The sequence below is a fragment of the Nuphar pumila genome, chromosome 16 (assembly GCF_984573655.1).
Source record: "Nuphar pumila chromosome 16, dmNupPumi1.hap1.1, whole genome shotgun sequence".
NCBI classification, from domain to species: domain Eukaryota; kingdom Viridiplantae; phylum Streptophyta; class Magnoliopsida; order Nymphaeales; family Nymphaeaceae; genus Nuphar; species Nuphar pumila.
The window spans coordinates 38,293,191-38,314,124 of record NC_143264.1 but is presented as its reverse complement, the minus strand read 5'-3'; the positions used below and the strand labels follow the sequence as shown (position 1 = coordinate 38,314,124).

Below are 20,934 nucleotides of genomic sequence, written 5' to 3'. Positions count from 1 at the left end.
AATGCACCCTATCTACTCCCCCTCTAAGCCTTCTCTAAGCCTTAAACTGAGAATGCAATTACCATAAAGCTTTAAATAAAAAAGGTCATCTTTTATTTAGCGGCGCTGCATTACTGCTGACCATTCATCTCAACATTTCTCGTGATGGACACTCCACCCGTCCCGTCCCAAGACGAATGGTTGTTAAGCGCTTGGCTGAGTGCCCACCGTGCAACAGCATTGCATTTAATGTGAGAATGTTCATCCCACCAGTTTGTTTCCAGCGACGTAGGGTGACGAATATATTTAATGATTGGGCACATTGTACCCCCATCTGTTTGCTAGCGACCAAGATGGAGGCCACTCTATGGGCATCATTTACAGTGCAAACAATAAGTCTGGCCCTTTACCCAACCTAGGGGTGGCTCGACCCGCTAATGGACTGGGTCAGCCTATTGAGAAAACCCGGGCTATATATATATATATATATATATATATATATATATATAACAGTGAAAGGCTGCCTGACTGCATCTCTACCAGATGGTACCCGATTGCTTGGAACCATTAATTTTCAGTATTTTTTCAAAATTCTGACCTTCAGATGTGTTCAGCATGATTGATTTACTAGAAATTGATAGTTGGATCATTTGATTTCATTCTGATGCTGGATAGGTTTTTATAAGGTTCAAAAATCACTGGTCTACAATTTTCATAAATTTTTGAGGCTTTAAATACCATTTATTTCATTCAAAATGCATGATCCAAGTGTAAATTTCCAGTAAATCAATCATATTAACACATCTGCAAAGTCAGAATTTCGAAAAACACAAAAAAAAATTGATGGGTAGGGTTGGTACATTTTCTATCGGGTAGGTTTTCTTCTCTCTCTCTCTCTCTCTCTCTCTCTCTATATATATATATATATATATATATATATATAGAGAGAGAGAGAGAGAGAGAGAGTAGGTAGTAGCTGTACAATCATTAGAAGCACAACAAAAATCGGGACGACGTTGAGCACAATGGATGCTCAGCATTTTTTTTTGGCTGAAAGACTTTTAGCACAACAAAAGTTGCCGATAAAGGTGCAACTTTTCTCGCTGCTAAAAGTTTTTAGAGGTGACAAAAGTTCCGACTAAAGGTATTTGGGCGGAAAAAAATGTCGAGCTTCATCGCAAAGGGTTGCGCAGCTACCATTTTTTCTTTATACATATATAACAAAGTCTGGTCTGCATTGAAAGCCATATGGCTATCATTACCCTTTGTTCTAGTGACTGTTTCGTACTTTTGCTGCACAATTGGCCGACCGATGTACAAGCAGCCATACAAACGTACGGAATTGGTCGCTTAGCTGCTAATGGAGGATCCAGTCAATATTCAACTGCCTTTGTGCTTGAAGACTACCATAGAAGAGTTTGCTCAATCATTCCTTGGTAGAGAAAGGAATAATCACTCACAAGATTGATTTTTCCAACACTAAGATGAGCCAAATTGTTGCCCACAAAGGCTCTGCCCACCTGACCGTGGGTTGACCTGAGGTTATCAAGATGGACATCGAAAGTTCAAAGGTAGAAGCAGCAAGCTTCCTGGTGGGCAAGGGGGCACCCAACCTCCATGATTCACAAGGCAATTTTGCAGACATTTTGTAACGTTCTAGAATAATGTTTTAGCGGAAAATAAAAACACCAAAGCGGGATGTGGAACTCATTTACCGGGCTGAGTTTCCATTTCTTCAATTGTCCTGTTTGGCATGATGGTAAATCCATCTCCCCAGTGGCTGAACAAATGGTTGCCATGATTTGAGCTGGTACGGTGGATCTTGTAATTTCTTTAGTCACCTGCATTACCCTCCTGAAAACAAGAAATTCAGATGCACATAACATGAAACATGTATTGAATATTTTAGTGCACACAACACAAGTTCATCCCACAGCAGCAGTCACCACAAACACCACATCAATGAAGAAAATAATGCAGAGCTTGTTCAATGGCAGAAGAGATGTTTTGAGGATTAAGCAAAACGCCAATTTCATGACCTTGGTCTTGTTTCAGTAATTCAACCCTAAGTAGTAGATTATGTACTTGCTCACGAACACTAATTACCGTTATGGACAGCTGCGTTAAGGGCAACAAACTAATAAGAACCAGATATCCACCGTGCTGTGATCCAGGCTAAATTTCCTGAGAATCACTAGAGATACTTATTTTCAGATTTTTTGATTAAAAATGCTCTACAAGAACAATTTCATCAGGTTTTCATGGCTGCTGGATCAAATCCACTTTGTACAAGTTTTTTGTAGTATGCATCTCCAAAGAGGATCTCTCTCTAACAATCGAAAAGCAATGAAATAATATTCAACTACAGCTTCTGTGAGTTCGATTGCAAACAAAATGCTTGGATAATCAAAAGCTGCCAGAGTCAAATCAGTGGAGAGGTTCGGCAACACAGCACAACAAATAGATGCTGTTTATTTGACTGAAATGGACGCTACAATTCCAACAGAAAAAAAAACTCCAGCCATGAAGCCTCATGTTATAGGGTGTATGAGCTAATGGAAGACTGTTTATGCTGGTGAAATCGGAAATCTGCAAGTGACCTAGTATCGGAGCCAGTAAGTTCGGCGCCTGAACCAGTTGTAGTCAGGAAGGCCCTGTATTGGCCCCATTGCAGCAATGGCAACATCCTGCAAAACAAGAACCAAATATCAATCATTTCTAGTTTCCCACGACAAAATAAATTTGATTGCCAGAATATCAATGGGTCTGTGCTTGTGCATGCACGTTCACATAAGACTACTGCCTATTTAATGCATATCTATGCAAATAAGACAAACATCAATTTTGTATGAAGAAGTGTGGAAGAAGATAAACGAAAATGACATTCAAAAGGAGCCCCTACATATGATTAATCAATCATTTTAGAAAAGAGGCATTAAAACAGTACACATCTCCCCAAGATGTCATAACAACCATGTAAAAGAAATGTTTGCACTCATGATGCGTGAAGCAGAAAACATAGGATAGAATTATGGTACATACCCTATCAAATATAAATCTGTTTGCAACTCGCTTCACAGTGCTAGCATCTACTGCATCTATTCTAGCAAACAACTCTGCTATGGGGATCCTGCGGCCATAAGTAAGAAACTGCAAGCAAATTGAAAAAATAAATTCAAGGATACATTTTACCAAGAAAGGGAGAAAAGTTCAACAAGCATGAACACAACAACAATCTTACCTGGCGGCCAATATCTTCAGCAATGGGGCTAGTTCCATCAATGTGAAGTTGGAGAGAAGATTTTAACTGCAAAATAGAAACGATAATCTGATAAGTCAAACTCCAACAAGAAAACAAATAAGCTTCAAGGAGATATGGTGCCATAAATTGTCCTAGGGGTACAACCTTTGCTGACTTGCAGGAACATGGCAAAAAGAAAAGGAAGTGTATACTATTACCTTTAGAGCATTCACCTAACCTGAATTACCAATCACCCAAATACAGTGGAATTTTTTAGCTCTGGATACTTTTAAGTCGAATAAATCATTTTCAGTATTTCATAATTATACCCTTGTAGGACGATCATATGTCATTTCACTCCTTAACAACTATTAGCTTTCCCACTTAACAAAAGCCGCCTAGCATACCCCTGAATGACAATTTATAAACCTGCCACCACATTTGGGTAGTTAATATAAATGAATGCTCCGAACATTAATCGGAAAGGGTTTAAACATGGTCAAACGCACATATATAGGCACTTGTTGGAGGCCACTAATGACTATGTGTTCCTACTTAAGAAGGTAATTTCTACGCAAAGAAAGTAGCACAACAGAAAATCAGGCATGTATTACTGCTCTGGCCTTCCGGCTTCATAAGTTGTATTTAAGTGCTTTAAGAATGAAGTTAACACTGCCACCAGTCTAATCAACTAAGCCATGACCAGTATGTTACAGAAGCATACTGCCTTTGGAAGTTTTACTGGACTTATATATATATATATATAGAGAGAGAGAGAGAGAAGGTGGTAGTTGCTAACCACTTTTCTAGCTAACCACCAGATAACCAAGCTTTTGAAGGGGTTTTTTCATGAAATCTGACCCTACAGATGTGTTCTAGATGCTTGATTTTATAGGAATTGACTCTTGGATCGTCCGATTCCAATACGCAGGTAGGCTTTTATAAGGTTTAAAAAGAGAAAGTCTAAGATTTTCACAAATATTTGAGGCTTAAAAAATCATGTTTTTTATGCAAAAACATTATCCAACTGTCATTGACCATGCTAAACACATCTATATGGTCAGATTTAAGGAAAACATGGAAAAAACCTTTCAAAAACCTGTTAGCTGACGGTTAGCTAAAAAAGTTGTTAGCAACTCTCTCTCTCTCTCTCTCTCTCTCTCTCTCTCTCTCTCTCTCTCTCTCTCTCTATATATATATATATATATATATATATATATATATATATATATATATATATATATATATATATATATATATATATATATATATATATATATACGGTTAATATTTGGTACTAATGAATGCAGGAAACTATTAAGTAGAAATCACCTTCTTTTCATATTTTTTAGATGTCTTTTAGATCGGACCCTGTGGATGTAATCTAAAAGGTTTTTTCTAGTAGAAAATGAGTTTTGAATCCTGTGATTGTGCAATGTAATACCCAGAATGTACCAAAATTTCACGAATCTATATCATATTTTTACATCAAAAAAACAGGATATGTTGTCTGATCCTTAGCAAACAAATCATGTTGAATACATCTATGTGGACAGATTGAGTGGACACCATAGTTGTGAAAAATGCACCTCAAGGGGCAAAAAGGGCACCCCGCCTCAAGGCGAGGCCTTTGAGCCTTGAGGCACACTGAAATAGAGCAAATACACTGAGGAATATGCCTCATAGGCCATCAGGCGTACACCTTATAGCGAGGTGCGCCTCATGGTGGTGGGGTCAAATAAGGTCTCTCTCTCTCTCTCCCTTTTCTTCTTCAATTCTTATTCTCCTTCTTCCGATCTTCTGCAATAAGATAGTGTTTTTCGTGATAAATTTCTGGAGTTTTGTTAAAGTAAAAAATCCAGCATTAGTTGACATGTTAAAGAATAAGCTGTTTCCAATACTTGTCCAAGAAAAAATAAATCAAAGTTTAGATATTCACATGTTAAAGAATAAGCTCTTTCCAATACTTGCCCAAGAAAAAATAAATCAAAGTTTAGATATTCATGGAAACTGAGTTAATTTTATTTTTTTCTTAGCCCTGTTAATTAAGACTTCATATTCATTGCCTATAGTTGATTCTTGTACAGACAATATGATTAGTTTAGTGTTTTGGTTTTCAAGGCGGCAATGTCAGAATGTGTTTGGAGCCACGTAATATGTTGCTTAACGACTTCCACTTCGACCATTATGTATACATGGATAGAACTCTAGCTGATCAAGGGGAATTTTTTATTTGTTGGATACTTTTGCGTACATAATTTTAGGTTGTTCTTTGATTTGCACTTGAAATGTTTGTTTCTACTATTAAACAGTGAAGCTACTCTTTATGATGACATTGTTTCATTGATGGCATCGACTCAAGTTTTTTTTTTTTTGAGATTTTCTATTTCTTATTCGTTGTTGCTTCATCAATAAAGCATTTATTTTATTTATTTGTATTTTTAGATTTTTTTTAAGTTCTTTTTAAGTTTTTTAAAATATATTTTTGAAGCTTACACTTTAGGCATTGAGGTTTACGCCTTGCTTCATATGTTGGTGAAGCACTTAGCTATGCCTCAACATTTTTCACAACATTGGTAGACACAACTTGAACCTATGATTTCCAGCTAAATAGTTTTGTGCCTTTATTAGTACCAAATATAATTCATATATATATAAGGGACTAGCTGCCTTATGGTTTTATGTGCCTACAGTAGCCTACAATTCTGGACCGTCTTATCTAAGTGAGATTAGACGGTCAAGAATCATTCATATATAATATTAACTCAAAACCTCTCTCTCTCTCTGCATGCTGCGACCCCGGAGTGCAACCCACCAGGATGACTCTGTCAGCGTGCGACCGCACATTAGAGGACCCAACAAGCATATTGCCCCCTCTTTCATTCGGCCAACCAGAGTTTGACTCTCTCTCTCTCTCTCTCTCTCTCTCTCTCTCTCTCTCTCTCTCTCTCTCTCTCTCTCTCTCTCTCTCTCCACCAAACATCGAGAGCCCTCTCTTTCTCCCTCTCTCTCTCGTTCGACACCTCGAAGAGAGGACCATGCTTCTCCTCTCTTTCTCTTGTTCGACCCACTAGAGAGAGGACCACGCTGCCGTTGTCGCACGCCGGATGTCTCTACCAAAGATAGATTTCATTGTTGCCTCCTCGTCATCAGCTCCAACTCATAGTTGGCAAACTCGGCGATCCGACTCAAGAATCGTCTAAGTCGGATCGGATAGCCCAGTAATTGGGCCACTGATGCAGCCCAAACCTGTTTTAGCCAGGTTCGGGGGTGGATCGGCTAGGAATCGCCCCGACTCGACTGACTCAGGCCGAGTCAGCCGATTCAGTCCTGAATCGGGCAATTCAGGACTGAGACACGGCCCAGTACCGATTCACTGAGTCGTTGGGGATTTTGAACCGGTTTGTTTCGATACAAACCGGTTCACCACTTTAAAAGTAAGATTTTTTTCAAGAAGAGTCTGTCGACCTTGTCGTTCTCTTTCACCCCTTCTGCAACTCAAACCAAGGGCGACGGGCGACGGCCACTGCCCGTCATGCCTCCAACCGTCGGGTGCTCTCTCTCTCTCTCTCTCTCTCTCTCTCTCTCTCTCTCTCTCTATATATATATATATATATATATATATATATATATATATATATATATATATGTGTGTGTGTGTGTGTGTGTGTGTGTGTTAGTTTTCTAATGTTTATGTTGAAGCCTATGTTAATTATAAACTTTCACTCCTATAGATGTATGATAGATCCAGAGTTTCTTCATATTGTTATCCTTGCAAATAACATAAAACAATGTCCGTATTTGTTGGTTGTAAGTGTAAAAATTTATGGAACCACACTCTTATCTGGTTGGGTGAAAGTTCCCACCTAATTGGAGTGTGAATGGATCAAAATAAAAGGACGAAGCTAAACAAGGAAAAGCTGATTCACATGCTTACAGCAAGTTGCACCATCCCAGAAAACTTTAGCATATTAAGCTAAATAAATTAGAAGGAAAATCTGATAAGCAAGCAATGTTATGCAAAATAAATGACCTGATTACGAGCGCGAGTAACATCTGCCTCAGAAACTCGATACGAAAGCTTGCTTATCTCATACATAATTGCATAAGCCAAATCATCCAGACAGTCAGGCTGCCAACAGAAGTAATATTCAAAATTTAATCTTCAGCTACATGGTCATTGGTAAAACAACTCTTAGAGATAAAAGAAGGAAAAATGGAAGTCACCCTTGGGCTTTCAACAATATCCAGAGTTACCACTTGTGAAGTTGTTGTCATGTAGCAGGCCTTCATGAACCCTCGTTAATGAGGATTCCTTTTAATACTAATTTCTATCCCACCCAAATGAACCTACATCCGTTAGGGTGTGTTTGAAACCCTCAGATCAGAAATGTGGTGGCATGGAGAATGCTGATGAGGCATGGGCCCTCACCAAGATCTGAGAAGATTCAAACAGCTGGTCTCAGATCAAAAGTGATCCTTGAAACACACACACAAAGAGATCTGAGGGTCTCTCATCTGAAGGGGAAGGGGATGGGATCAGACCTCAGATCTGGGGTTCAAGGGATCTAGCCGCACCCTTAAACTTCTCCAGAGAAAAAAAATGCAGTTTCTCTTAATGCCAAGTACCTTCCACCAATAAAAAAAAAAGTCAAAAACATTCTTACAGAAACAAACCACTAACCTTAGCAATTGCATATACACCAAACAAGCCTGTATCCTTGTAGTTGGTATTAAAAGCCATCATGCTCTCAGCAATCTCATTGATTCCAATCCTTTGAGCAAGCTCTGACCTGCCCAGAATCCAAAGGGAAAATTGTTATGTGCAAGATTGGGGTGAGAAAAACTATTTTACATTGTAATAGAAATTGGAGTTCAGAAAAAATGACCCCATGTGCTTCCCTCCACCAGCATTCTTGTTCCAAGAACCCAGCATTGATTGCATGACCATTAGTGCAATTGAATCTGGATCCATCCAAGATGCTCCACTAAATGCAACAGCAAATTGTGCAAGGGGAACATCATCATCTATGATTCTAACCTAAATCAAATGCAGAAAATTAGAAAATTGGTTACATGGGAAACTTCTACCTTCCAACAGAATGTATAAGTAGATCACAACGAAAACACAAAAAACAATTTACACAGACCTCGGATCCAGTAAAAATAGCAGGCTCTTTCTCCACCAACTGAGAGGCTGTAGTAGGGTCAATTGATAGCTTTGTAAACAGTTTCTTCACTTCTTCAACTATATCCTCATGCTTCACAGCACCAGCAGCAGAGATAACCTAGAAAAATAAGGCAACAAATGAGGTCCAAAAGACGACCCAACTGAAAGTTGCTAGCTCAAAATATGGCCAACTGCAAAAGCTATCATTAAGATTTTGTTGCTCCAGTAAAGGAGAGAAGTAAACCATTCTCGGACCCGTATAATGGGTTGAGATATAGTTCCTCAAATGAGCCTTTGAGATCGTCTTGATGTTTTGAGCAGGCCCCAATATCGTCCTGCCCAAAGGAGTATATTGAAAAGCTGTAGCATGCAAATGGTCAAAGATGACTTCTTCAGCTTGACCTTCCACCTACAAACACATTTTCTGTGTTAGATTCAGTTTTCAATAAGAACTTTAAGGTAAGGTGAACATTTCAAGAGGAAGAGACGCATACACCACAGATGTGCTTACCAGACTATAATGAAGTAAACAAATGCCACTGGAAAAGTACAATTCGTACATAATATAATACAAGATTTATCATGAAATAAGCTTGCAATATATTTAAGATTATATGCATGGCAAGCATGAAAAAGATGAAACTTCATTTGCATTTTCTATCAAAAAGCACAAACAATTCCATTTGCAAGGCCTTCTAGAGAAAGGACATTATCTATAGAATGCATAATATCCATCCATATCTTATCATCCATTTATTTGTATTTGATGGATCATGAGAGACTGGGTGGTTGGAGGCTGCATTGGAAAAGTCACAATAAGAAGCATGAGTAAATGAGAATTAGCTTGCATTAGAGTGCGCAAGAGAGAGAGAGAGAAAGGTGGGGGAGTTATGCATTAAGAAGTGAAGAGAGAGAGAGGGGGGGAGTTATGCATTAAGAATTGAAAGGAAGCCTACGTGTGAGGTTGATAAAATGAGAGAGAAGGGAGAGGCCACTGGGAAGTGTGTGGTGTAATAAATGAGAGAGATATGTGTATGGTGCAATAAATGAGGAGAGAGATACTGGGAAAAGGAAGAGACAGAGAGAACAGGGCTTCGAAAAGAAGAGGCTAAGTATGGGATCAAATAGTAGGAGAGAGAGAGAGAGAGCATTTTATTAAGGCATAAATGAGTTGAGATGGGAAATAAAAAAAACCAGTTATTTTAAATGAAAAAAAAATGTTGCTTGGGTAGGAAGTAGGCTATGTCACAGGGATTCGGCCAGTCGGGTGGGCGTGCGGATGCAGCACCCGGTGCAGTCAAACAGACCCGGAGTGCGGTCAAAGCACCTAGGGTCATAAATGTCCAATTTTTGGACTTAAAAAAAATCGCCCAACGAAATGGGCTGGGAGGAGATTAGGGCAAAAACATTTTGTCCCCTCCTGACCCCGACGCGGCGATGCCTCTTCGTCTCCAACCCAGCAGCGATTCTGGCGTGAAGTTTCCGGCGTGAAGATTCCGGCAGGCATGTCTTCATTCTCTCTCTCTCAATCTCTCTCCCCTCGTCTCTCTCTCAATCTCTCTTCCCCCGGGGGTGGGGGGTACTTGAGAGCCATGAATATCGGCAGTTGAACTTGACATATTCAGCAATCATATGGACTCAACAAGAAAATCTTCTTGCATAGGTGAGACTGGGTATTACTGATGATGCATGAAATGCACATCATGTTATTAATATATTCATGCATTTTTAGGTGATTTTAAGGTTTGAAACCCATGATTGGATGTATTTTGGCATAATGGAGTCATGGTTCGAATTTCAGGAAAATCGGAGTTAAATTGAGTGAGATATGGCAATTTTAGTATTTGGGCGCGGATTTCAAGGTGATTCGAATCAAGATCCGACCCAAATAGATCATCTTGGGCCTTGGATCAGTGTTTAAAACATCATAATCCATCTCCAACGTGATCCAAAACCCATTTATGAAAGGTTTTCAGAAAACCCCTCTAAAAGAGGCGCATAGAAATAATTTTTATTTTAAACCTCTTTCTGAAATGAGCCCAAAGTATAAAAACGAGTTTTCTGAAAACCCTAGACGTCTTTGCCTAGGGATTTGCGCCTCCTCAACTGATTCTTGCTCCAGCCATCTCCTTCCCCAACCATTCCACGCCAACACCACTGTGTCTGGTTTTTGCTTGAGATTCAAGCATTTTCCCCTTGTTATTTCTATTTGTTCTCACATATCTTGTTCATTTCTTTTCATCCTTGCTGTGTGCTGATCATATTTGCTTTATTTTGCAGGTGTAGCAAAGGTTGAAGACACCATTCTTGCGTGGAGTGTTGTCTACTCCAACAAGAAAGATCGGCCCTACCTCCATCTGATCCTCTACTCCACCCGATCGCGAATCGGACTTCCTTCCGCCCTCGGTGTACTTCAAACGTGTTACAGCTGCAAGAACAAGTTGTATTGTGATGCTCCAGTATCATTGAAGAAGACGGGAAGCATCTCCATAGGCTGATTCCGCTCTTTCCACCCCCACATTCGTCGGATCGCCCTTGAGGTAGGTCTTCCTCTCCTGACCCCGACGCGGCGATGCCTCTTCGTCTCCAACCCAGCAGCGATTCTGGCGTGAAGTTTCCGGCGTGAAGATTCCGGCAGGCATGTCTTCATTCTCTCTCTCTCAATCTCTCTCCCCTCGTCTCTCTCTCAATCTCTCTTCCCCCGGGGGTGGGGGGTACTTGAGAGCCATGAATATCGGCAGTTGAACTTGACATATTCAGCAATCATATGGACTCAACAAGAAAATCTTCTTGCATAGGTGAGACTGGGTATTACTGATGATGCATGAAATGCACATCATGTTATTAATATATTCATGCATTTTTAGGTGATTTTAAGGTTTGAAACCCATGATTGGATGTATTTTGGCATAATGGAGTCATGGTTCGAATTTCAGGAAAATCGGAGTTAAATTGAGTGAGATATGGCAATTTTAGTATTTGGGCGCGGATTTCAAGGTGATTCGAATCAAGATCCGACCCAAATAGATCATCTTGGGCCTTGGATCAGTGTTTAAAACATCATAATCCATCTCCAACGTGATCCAAAACCCATTTATGAAAGGTTTTCAGAAAACCCCTCTAAAAGAGGCGCATAGAAATAATTTTTATTTTAAACCTCTTTCTGAAATGAGCCCAAAGTATAAAAACGAGTTTTCTGAAAACCCTAGACGTCTTTGCCTAGGGATTTGCGCCTCCTCAACTGATTCTTGCTCCAGCCATCTCCTTCCCCAACCATTCCACGCCAACACCACTGTGTCTGGTTTTTGCTTGAGATTCAAGCATTTTCCCCTTGTTATTTCTATTTGTTCTCACATATCTTGTTCATTTCTTTTCATCCTTGCTGTGTGCTGATCATATTTGCTTTATTTTGCAGGTGTAGCAAAGGTTGAAGACACCATTCTTGCGTGGAGTGTTGTCTACTCCAACAAGAAAGATCGGCCCTACCTCCATCTGATCCTCTACTCCACCCGATCGCGAATCGGACTTCCTTCCGCCCTCGGTGTACTTCAAACGTGTTACAGCTGCAAGAACAAGTTGTATTGTGATGCTCCAGTATCATTGAAGAAGACGGGAAGCATCTCCATAGGCTGATTCCGCTCTTTCCACCCCCACATTCGTCGGATCGCCCTTGAGGTAGGTCTTCCTCTCCTCCATTCTTCTAGATAGAATCGTGTCCACCTATAGTCGTGTCTTGCTCCCCTCAACCTTTCTGATTTTTCTCATTCTTTGACAGCAAACAACTGTCGTTTTTCTGTCATTTCCTGTTTTTGAATGTCATTTTTGGGTCTAGATTAGGAGTAATCTTTGATTTACAACTCGTTTTAGCAAAAAAGTGGAAATCGGCTAGATCCAGTCTAACCGATTTCAATGTTTTTTACTTTCTGTTTTCTGATGTTTTTAGCAGTAGAATGTGTTAAAAAAGATAGTGTTTCCAACAATTTAAAGGTTCATTTGGCTAAATTTTATGTTGGGTTTATAGTCTTAGGTAGAGGTGTCAAGTTGAATCAATCGATTGATGTGTGCCGTGTTTTAGTCTAGTGGTTTTCTTAGAATTCATTTTAGTTTAATTTCTTTGTTACAATTTCAGTAAGATGTGCATTGTGTAACCTGCGTTTAGTTGATAATTAAGTTGAAATTGGTTGTGCATTGTGTTTAAAGTTTATTCCAAAAAGAAAAAGAAAGAAAAAATTTCGTTTTTCATAGTTTAGGCAAAAATCGAGTTTAGGTGGGTAGCGTGGCTTCCTTCTCCAAAGAGACGTCTGCCATTAAAGTCCAGCTTGGGTTTAGGTTTCATGTGGTAAGTTTGTTAGGATTAGGTAGGTTAGCTAGAGTGTCTACATTCACTGAATTGTGTGTTAGTGCAAAAGACGTTTTAGTAGCTTTGTTTAGGTAAGTTTTGATTTGGGTGTTGTCTAATTTAGTTCTTTTGAAAAACGTGTTTTACATTCCATTCATAACCCTTCATTTCATTGTGTAGAGGTTAGTTTAGTTAGGATATTGATAGTATAGGTCAATTCAATAGGTAATGTCGAATTTTAGAAGGGTAAGTGTGTAATTTTTGTTGAAAATCGATTTTGCTAAGTTGAAAAGCTCACCCAATTTCGTGGAGTCATATTGAAGAAATTGTAACTCCTTTTGTCCAGCAAATATAGAAGCATATCTTCTCTCAACTTTGGAAATAATTGTGAGTTTCAAATCCATTTCCAAAATCTTGTTTTGGGAAAGATTTTCAAAAAGGATCTACCTTCTTTTAATGAAAACCTAAAAACGTGTGGGTCCCTCCAGCTGGACGGTTTTACCTTCTCAAGCTTTCCAATTTGATTATTAAGGTAAGAGAGGATGGGTGTTGTCATTTCCAATTTCGTTATCTAGCATTTATAACCCTTCATTAACTCCATATCGTGTCTAAAAATAGATATAGTAATAACTATTTTATTAAGTGTGTATTAACCTTAGGTTTTAGTAAGTGATTCACCATTTAGGTAGGTCTTAATTAGTTTTTATTGACCTCCATTTAGGCGTGTAACTAAGGTAGTTTCATTTATTTTTTTCGGTTTAAATAAATAGTCTTTAATTCTTAGGTTTCTATTTTAATTAATTTTCTAATTGAGTCAACCTAGTGGGTTCATAGGGTGGCGTGAACCTAAGTCAAAGTCAATCTTAAACCGCCCCCCCTAATTAACCCTAGTTCCCTACTAAACCTCTCTAGTCAATAACTTTAGTTAAGTTAACTAATTTACTTTGAGTTAATGTTAATACTAATGTTAATTTAGCTTTAAAGGTAGCTTGCGTGTTTCTAGTTCATCATTTAGTTTACATTAGAGATAGTGCATTAGGATTATTTAAGTTTATTCCTTTAGATATTCCAAGTAGTATTAAATATTAGTTTAGGATAGTTTAAACTTGGCGTGTTGAATGTCGTATAGTCATTTTAATTACATTCATTTTCTGTAGTTTAACAGTCCTTTTTCAGTGTGTAGAACTGTTTTTACAGATTATTTAAGGTTATAGTGCAATTAGATGGTTTTTCCAAGTGAATAGTGCATTGATTTAAAAACTCAATTTTTACTGCATCTTGCACTCGTCATTTTATGTGCAATTTTTTGGAGTTTCTCAAAAAATTTGTTCTATTCTCTTCATCAGAGTGTTCACTGTCAGCAGACCAAAAATTAGCTCATTTCGAGTTGATTTGGTCTGATTTTTAAGCGTTTTCCAAAATAAGCTTTTTCGGGTTTTTCAGTTTCGGGACCTGCGATTTCCAGAATTTTCACGAATTTGAAACGCTTATATCTGGAGGTTCCGAACGAATTTTTCAAATCCGTAAAGTCCGACAGATTCTTGAATCTGTCAGGAACAGAACAGAAGAAAATTCGTGAAAATCGGACTTCGTTTGCCTCTTCAAACTCTCTGTTTGTAAAAAGCTGTCAGAATCCACTTTTGCACTAGTTGAGGGTAAAACAGTCATTTCATTGGTAATTTGATTTTCGGTAGTTTTCAGTGTTTTTCTGCATATTAAGCAGTCCATTTGCATTAATTAACGTAGTTAGACATAGCATCATTAGTTGGTAGACTTAAAATTGATAATTTAGTTAATTTTTAATTTTAATTAGAATTTAGTTTAGTAAGTTCTTGTAGAATTAGATTTAGCATAATTTCTAGATTTATTTATCATAATTGTGTACTGACTTATTCTTTTCTTTGTTTTAGGTTGATAAGCTTACTATAGATTACAAGGTTAATCTTGTCCAGGTGAAAAGTGATATTTGGTGAAAGGATGAAATTGCCCTTGTCGATCTGAAGAAGAATTTAGATTTGTGTTTCTAGTTTATTGTAAATTTTAATCCGTAATTTCTTTAGAATTGTACTTGTTAATTTAGATTCAGAGTTTGATATTAATAAATTGAAATCTTTAGAAGTAATTTCGATAGTTCCTGTTCCCTGTGGATTCGACTCGTACTTGCCACATTCGTGGAAAGTCAGTTTTTATTACTTTTGGGTGACGATTTTCCAACTGTTTTTCTGAAAAATATCTTTTAAAAATACCACTGCAAAAAGTGCAACCAAATTTTGGCGTTGTTGCCGAGGAACGGCGAATATATTCTGTTATTTCTTTGATTTCAGTCTATTAATTTGTGTTTAGTTTAATTAGTTGTTCTTATTTTTTCTAGTTAGCAGGATTAACATAGTTAGTAAATATAGGATTCAGAAAATGCATCAAATTTTGTGTAGTGTGTAGCTTTTACTCAATAAAGAAGCTTAAAGATGTGCAGGGGGCTGGCTTTATGCCACTCACTTGCACCATTTCAAATATAGCGTGACTAAACTGTTTAATATTCTCATTTTACAATAGTTTCCTGATATTCCTTTCTGTGCAGATGATGGTGGTGGCATGGATCCAGATAAAATGAGGCAATGCATGCCACTGGGATATTCAGTAAAGAGCAGGTTAGCAAATACAATTGGGCAATGTGAGCTATTATTTTTTCTGTATTACTCATACTATGCATACTGTTAAAAGAGGAATGTTCTTAGACAACATTTCTGGATGTAGACTACTTATCTATCTGTTATCCAATGGAGCATATAGCATTGACTATCGAGTGATGAACTATTTTCATTTGATGAATGCTCATATAGAGAGATACCTACATTTTTTAATATGCATTTTGTTGTTAATGTTAATTTTTTATTGAATAAATGCTCATGTTTTATTTCTTAGATACTTACATAGATCAAGTTGTTGCATTAATGTTACTTTTACATGTTAATCTCATATTTTTCCGTATTTATTTGAGATTTTTTATTTCTTGTTGGTTGTTGCTTCATCAATAAAGCATTTCTTATTTATTTATAATTTTAGATAATTTTTATAATTTTTTTAAGTTAAAAAAAAATTTTTTTTTGAGGCTTACGCTTTGCGCCTTGAGGCTTACGCCTCGCCTCAGATTTTGGTGGAGCGCCTCGCTACGCCTCAACGCTTTTCACAACACTGGTAATAATCATTTTATTAAGTGTGTATTAACCTTAGGTTTTAGTAAGTGATTCACCATTTAGGTAGGTCTTAATTAGTTTTTATTGACCTCCATTTAGGCTTGTAGCTTAGGTAGTTTCATTTATTTATTTTTCGGTTTTAAATAAATAGTCTTTAATTCTTAGGTTTCTATTTTAATTAATTTTCTAATTGAGTCAACCTAGTGGGTTCATAGGGTGGCGTGAACCTAAGTCAAAGTCAATCTTAAACCGCCCCCCCTAATTAACCCTAGTTCCCTACTAAACCTCTCTAGTCAATAACTTTAGTTAAGTTAACTAATTTACTTTGAGTTAATGTTAATACTAATGTTAATTTAGCTTTAAAGGTAACTTGCGTGTTTCTAGTTCATCATTTAGTTTACATTAGAGATAGTGCATTAGGATTATTTAAGTTTATTCCTTTAGATATTCCAAGTAGTATTACATATTAGTTTAGGATAGTTTAAACTTGGCGTGTTGTTTAGAGTAGATTTATCATTAATTTGTTTAGTTCATTTGAATGTCGTATAGTCATTTTAATTACATTCATTTTCTGTAGTTTAACAGTCCTTTTCAGTGTGTAGAACTGTTTTTACAGATTATTTAAGGTTATAGTGCAATTAGATGGTTTTTCCAAGTGAATAGTGCATTGATTTAAAAACTCGATTTTTACTGCATCTTGCACTCGTCATTTTATGTGCAATTTTTTGGAGTTTCTTAAAAAATTTGTTCTATTCTCTTCATCAGAGTGTTCACTCTCAGCAGACCAAAAATTAGCTCATTTCGAGTTGATTTGGTCTGATTTTTAAGCGTTTTCCAAAATAAGCTTTTTCGGGTTTTTCAGTTTCGGGACCTGCGATTTCCAGAATTTTCACGAATTTGAAACGCTTATATCTGGAGATTCCAAACGAATTTTTCAAATCCGTAAAGTCCGACAGATTCTTGAATCTGTCAGGAACAGAACAGAAGAAATTTCATGAAAATCGGTTGCCTCTTCAAACTCTCTGTTTGTAAAAAGCTGTAAGAATCCACTTTTGCACTAGTTGAGGGTAAAACAGTCATTTCATTGGTAATTTGATTTTCGGTAGTTTTCAGTGTTTTTCTGCATATTAAGCAGTCCATTTGCATTAATTAACGTAGTTAGACATAGCATCATTAGTTGGTAGACTTAAAATTGATAATTTAGTTAATTTTTAATTTTAATTAGAATTTAGTTTAGTAAGTTCTTGTAGAATTAGATTTAGCATAATTTCTAGATTTATTTATCATAATTGTGTACTGACTTATTTTTTTCTTTGTTTTAGGTTGATAAGATTACAAGGTTAATCTTGTCCAAGTGAAAAGTGATATTTGGTGAAAGGACGAAATTGCCCTTGTCGATCTGAAGAAGAATTTAGATTTGTGTTTCTAGTTAATTGTAAATTTTAATCCGTAATTTCTTTAGAATTGTACTTGTTAATTTAGATTCAGAGTTTGATATTAATAAATTGAAATCTTTAGAAGTAATTTGGATAGTTCTTGTTCCCTGTGGATTCGACCCGTACTTGCCACATTCGTGGAAAGTCAGTTTTTATTACTTTTGGTTGACGATTTTCCAACTGTTTTTCTGAAAAATATCTTTTAAAAATACCACTGCAAAAAGTGCAACCAAATTTTGGCGTCGTTGCCGAGGAACGGCAAATATATTCTGTTATTTCTTTGATTTCAGTCTATTAATTTGTGTTTAGTTTAATTAGTTGTTCTTATTTTTTCTAGTTAGCAGGATTAACATAGTTAGTAAATATAGGATTCACTTACTGTTTTTCTAGGATTCACTGAAATTCATTCTTCAAGGAGCGATTAGACAGGTGGGTTTTAGAGAACATAGTTTGTGATTTCCTGCATTCTTTTATTTTGGTAATTTAGATTAATTTTTGTTTTATTATTCATTTAGCATAGTTAGATAATTCTGACATAGTTAATATAGCATTATTAGTTATTCTTTACTTTTGTTATTTGCATTATAGTTCAACCAATTACCATTCATGTATTTATCTAGTGCTAATGGATAAATTATTTATGTATACTTGGAGATAATCTACAATATAAGACCCAAGGATTGGTCTAGTGGCAAAAACTTGCCAACATGGAAGAAAGGGAAAACTAGAAAATAAAGTTCATGACTTAAAAAGCATTAAAAAGTTTATGAAGCGTTCTCAAGAAATGACATATTGGAAATACATCAGCTTTATTGTCATAAAAAAAACATGATTTTCTGCATGAAAATAATCAGAAATGCATGCAAAATACAGGATATATCCATCAATTCATGAGTTTGTTTCCAAGTGTAAAGCTAATGGTACTCTTAGACTGAGGAATCAGAGTTCTCTTAAACGGTGGCCATGTATTGTATTCATTACATGCATCAAGTAATCATATGGACTGGCAGACAATGGGTCGATATTCATGGTTCACAATCTCTCAATTTCTCTGTTCAACTTAAAAATGAAAGAAAACACGCACCTGTGAGTATCTGGTTCTTCTACATTGCTGGAAGGGAGAAGAGGGAGAAGGCTCCAGCAGGTAACACCCTTCTCAGCTATCGTCGTGCCCTATTCTTTAACGTGAACTTATAACCACCAAATCGGGTCGGGTCTCTGACTCTTCAGTCCAGACCCGATATTACAAAGATAGAGATACGGGTCCAAATCTGGACCCATATATACATGTACAGTCCAGTCTTAATAGTCGCCCTCAAGTTGTGCATAGTTTTGTACCATAGACAACTTATTCTTCAAAAACCAAAAGTGTGCAGGTAAGTCCCTTAGTAAACAAATCTGCTACTTGATCAGTCGTGGGAACATAGCCTGGCTCAACTTCTCTATTTTCGATCTTTTGCCGAACGAAGTGGTGATCAATCTCTATATGTCTGGTACGACTGTGATGAATGGGTTGAAGGCAATTTGTATGGCACTCTGATTATCACAAAAGAGATTAGTGGGCATAATAGATTCTCCGATCTCAGTCAAAAGATGTCTCAGCCATGTAGCAGCCGATATAGACCGGTACTCAGCTTATGTGCTGGATCGTGCAACCGCACGTTGTTTTTTGCTACTCCATGCTATCAAGTTCCCATCAAGAAAAACACGATATCCAGAAACTGATCGTCCGTCATCTGGATCTCCAGCCCAATCTGCATCTGTGTAAACATCCACTCGATGTCGCTCCCTTTTGAACTTGGATTGATTATAAATTAGACCATCTCCAAGAGTTCCTTTTAAATAGCGAAGAATTCTCTTAACAGCATTCATATGCTCTGTTTGTGGGTCGTGCATGAGTTGTGACACTTTGTTCACGGCATACACAATGTCTGGTCCGGTGAAGGTGAGGTATTGAAGCATACCAACGAGACTACGATATTGCCTGGAGTCTTTATATGGTTCCCCATCTTCATAACTGAGCTTGTGATTTAATACACTAGGAGCAGATAGTGGTTTACAATCTGTCATGCCTCCTTTTTCCAATAGATCCAAGTTGCATTTGTATTGAGTTAATAAAAGAGATTCATTCTGTCTATCCACTTCAACTCCCAAGAAATAATGCAAGACTCCCAAATCTTTCATTTTAAACTGCCGACTTAGTAAGTCCTTGGTGGCTTCTATGTGTTCATCTGAATTTTCAATAATAATAATGTCATCCACATATATAAGAATCAAGGTACGTACTTGACAATCACAGAAGATAAACAATAAATGATCAAGGTGGGAACGAATGAAACCGTATCGCTGAACTGCAAGGGAAAAACTGTCAAACCAAGAACGAGAAGTCTGCTTTAACCCATAGATGGCTCTTCGTAGTTTGCAAACATGTATGTTGGGGTTGTATTCTGCATAACCAGAGGGTTGTTCAATGCACACCTCTTCTTTCAGGCTACCATGCAGAAATGCATTTTTGACATCAAGCTAACTAAGAGTCCATCCATACTGAACCGACAAAGACAAAATTAATCGAATAGTTTCCATCTTGACCACAGGACTAAAAATCTCATCGTAATCTTGCCCATATTCTTGGGTGAAACCTTTTGCCACCAACCTTTCATTGTAGCGTTCAATGGATCCATCAGGTTTATACTTTATTTTATAGACCCATTTAGACTCTACAACATTTTTGTCTGATGGTTTAGGAGCAATCTCCCAAGTTCCACACTCATGTAAGGCTTTCATTTCCTCGTTCATAGCTTCAACCCATTTAAGTGACATAGAAGATTGTGCAAAACTAATAGGTTCATCCTATTTTTCAATCTGGGAGATGAACAGTTGTAAGTCCATAGAGAAGTTGTTATAACTAACTCATCTTTCAATAGGATGACGAATCCTCTCGGGTCTTCTAGGCTGCACATCAGTTCGTTGAGCATTATCTTTATTCCACCGTACATAAACAGTTCCTTGGAACTTGGTAACATCTGAAACGATAGGCATAGTATTATGGGTATTTGTTGATTCTTCCCTTTGTAAACACACATCGGTTTTATTATGTTCAGCCGGTATAGAATGACATAAGGAAGTATCGTGTGTGGCCATTTGATCGAATACCTCAGCAGCAAGCCACGGTTGATAACCGTCATCATCCATGATGTGTTCTTCTACCCTTCCTGAGCTTTTTGTATGAGTCTCATCAAACACAACATTCTGTAAGACTTTGATTCGATGAGCAGTAGGATCGTAGCAACAATAACCTCTGTACTGATAAGCATAACCAACAAACTTACACTTGCTTGCCTTGTTCTGGAACTTGTCACGTTGGGAACTGTCAATATGGACATAACATACACAACCAAACACTCGCAATTCATTATAATCAGGGTGAGTCCTAAAGAGTGTAAAATAAGGAGATTGGTTCTCAAGCAATTTCATAGGCAGTCGATTTATGACGTACACATCAGAATGAAAAGCTTTCGTCCACAAGCTTAAAGGGACATGAGTACCATGTATCATGCTCAAGGCACTTTCTACGA

The 20,934-nt window shown here is 37.3% G+C and overlaps 1 protein-coding gene across 1 annotated transcript in view; it reads right to left on the bottom strand.

The window, feature by feature from the left end:
* Positions 1-2,214: 2,214 nt before the first annotated feature.
* Positions 2,215-20,934, bottom strand: part of LOC149813190 (putative mitochondrial-processing peptidase subunit beta, mitochondrial) — a 29,419-nt gene continuing 10,699 nt past the window's right edge. The window contains exons 2-9 of the mRNA XM_089990876.1: positions 8,635-8,799; positions 8,371-8,508; positions 8,110-8,261; positions 7,905-8,013; positions 7,254-7,352; positions 3,221-3,286; positions 3,022-3,129; positions 2,215-2,666 (exon numbers count right to left, since the gene is read on the bottom strand). Of these exons, the coding sequence (XP_089847002.1) occupies positions 2,580-2,666; positions 3,022-3,129; positions 3,221-3,286; positions 7,254-7,352; positions 7,905-8,013; positions 8,110-8,261; positions 8,371-8,508; positions 8,635-8,799 (924 nt within the window). The 3' untranslated portion in view covers positions 2,215-2,579. The remainder of the gene's footprint in view (positions 2,667-3,021; positions 3,130-3,220; positions 3,287-7,253; positions 7,353-7,904; positions 8,014-8,109; positions 8,262-8,370; positions 8,509-8,634; positions 8,800-20,934) is intronic.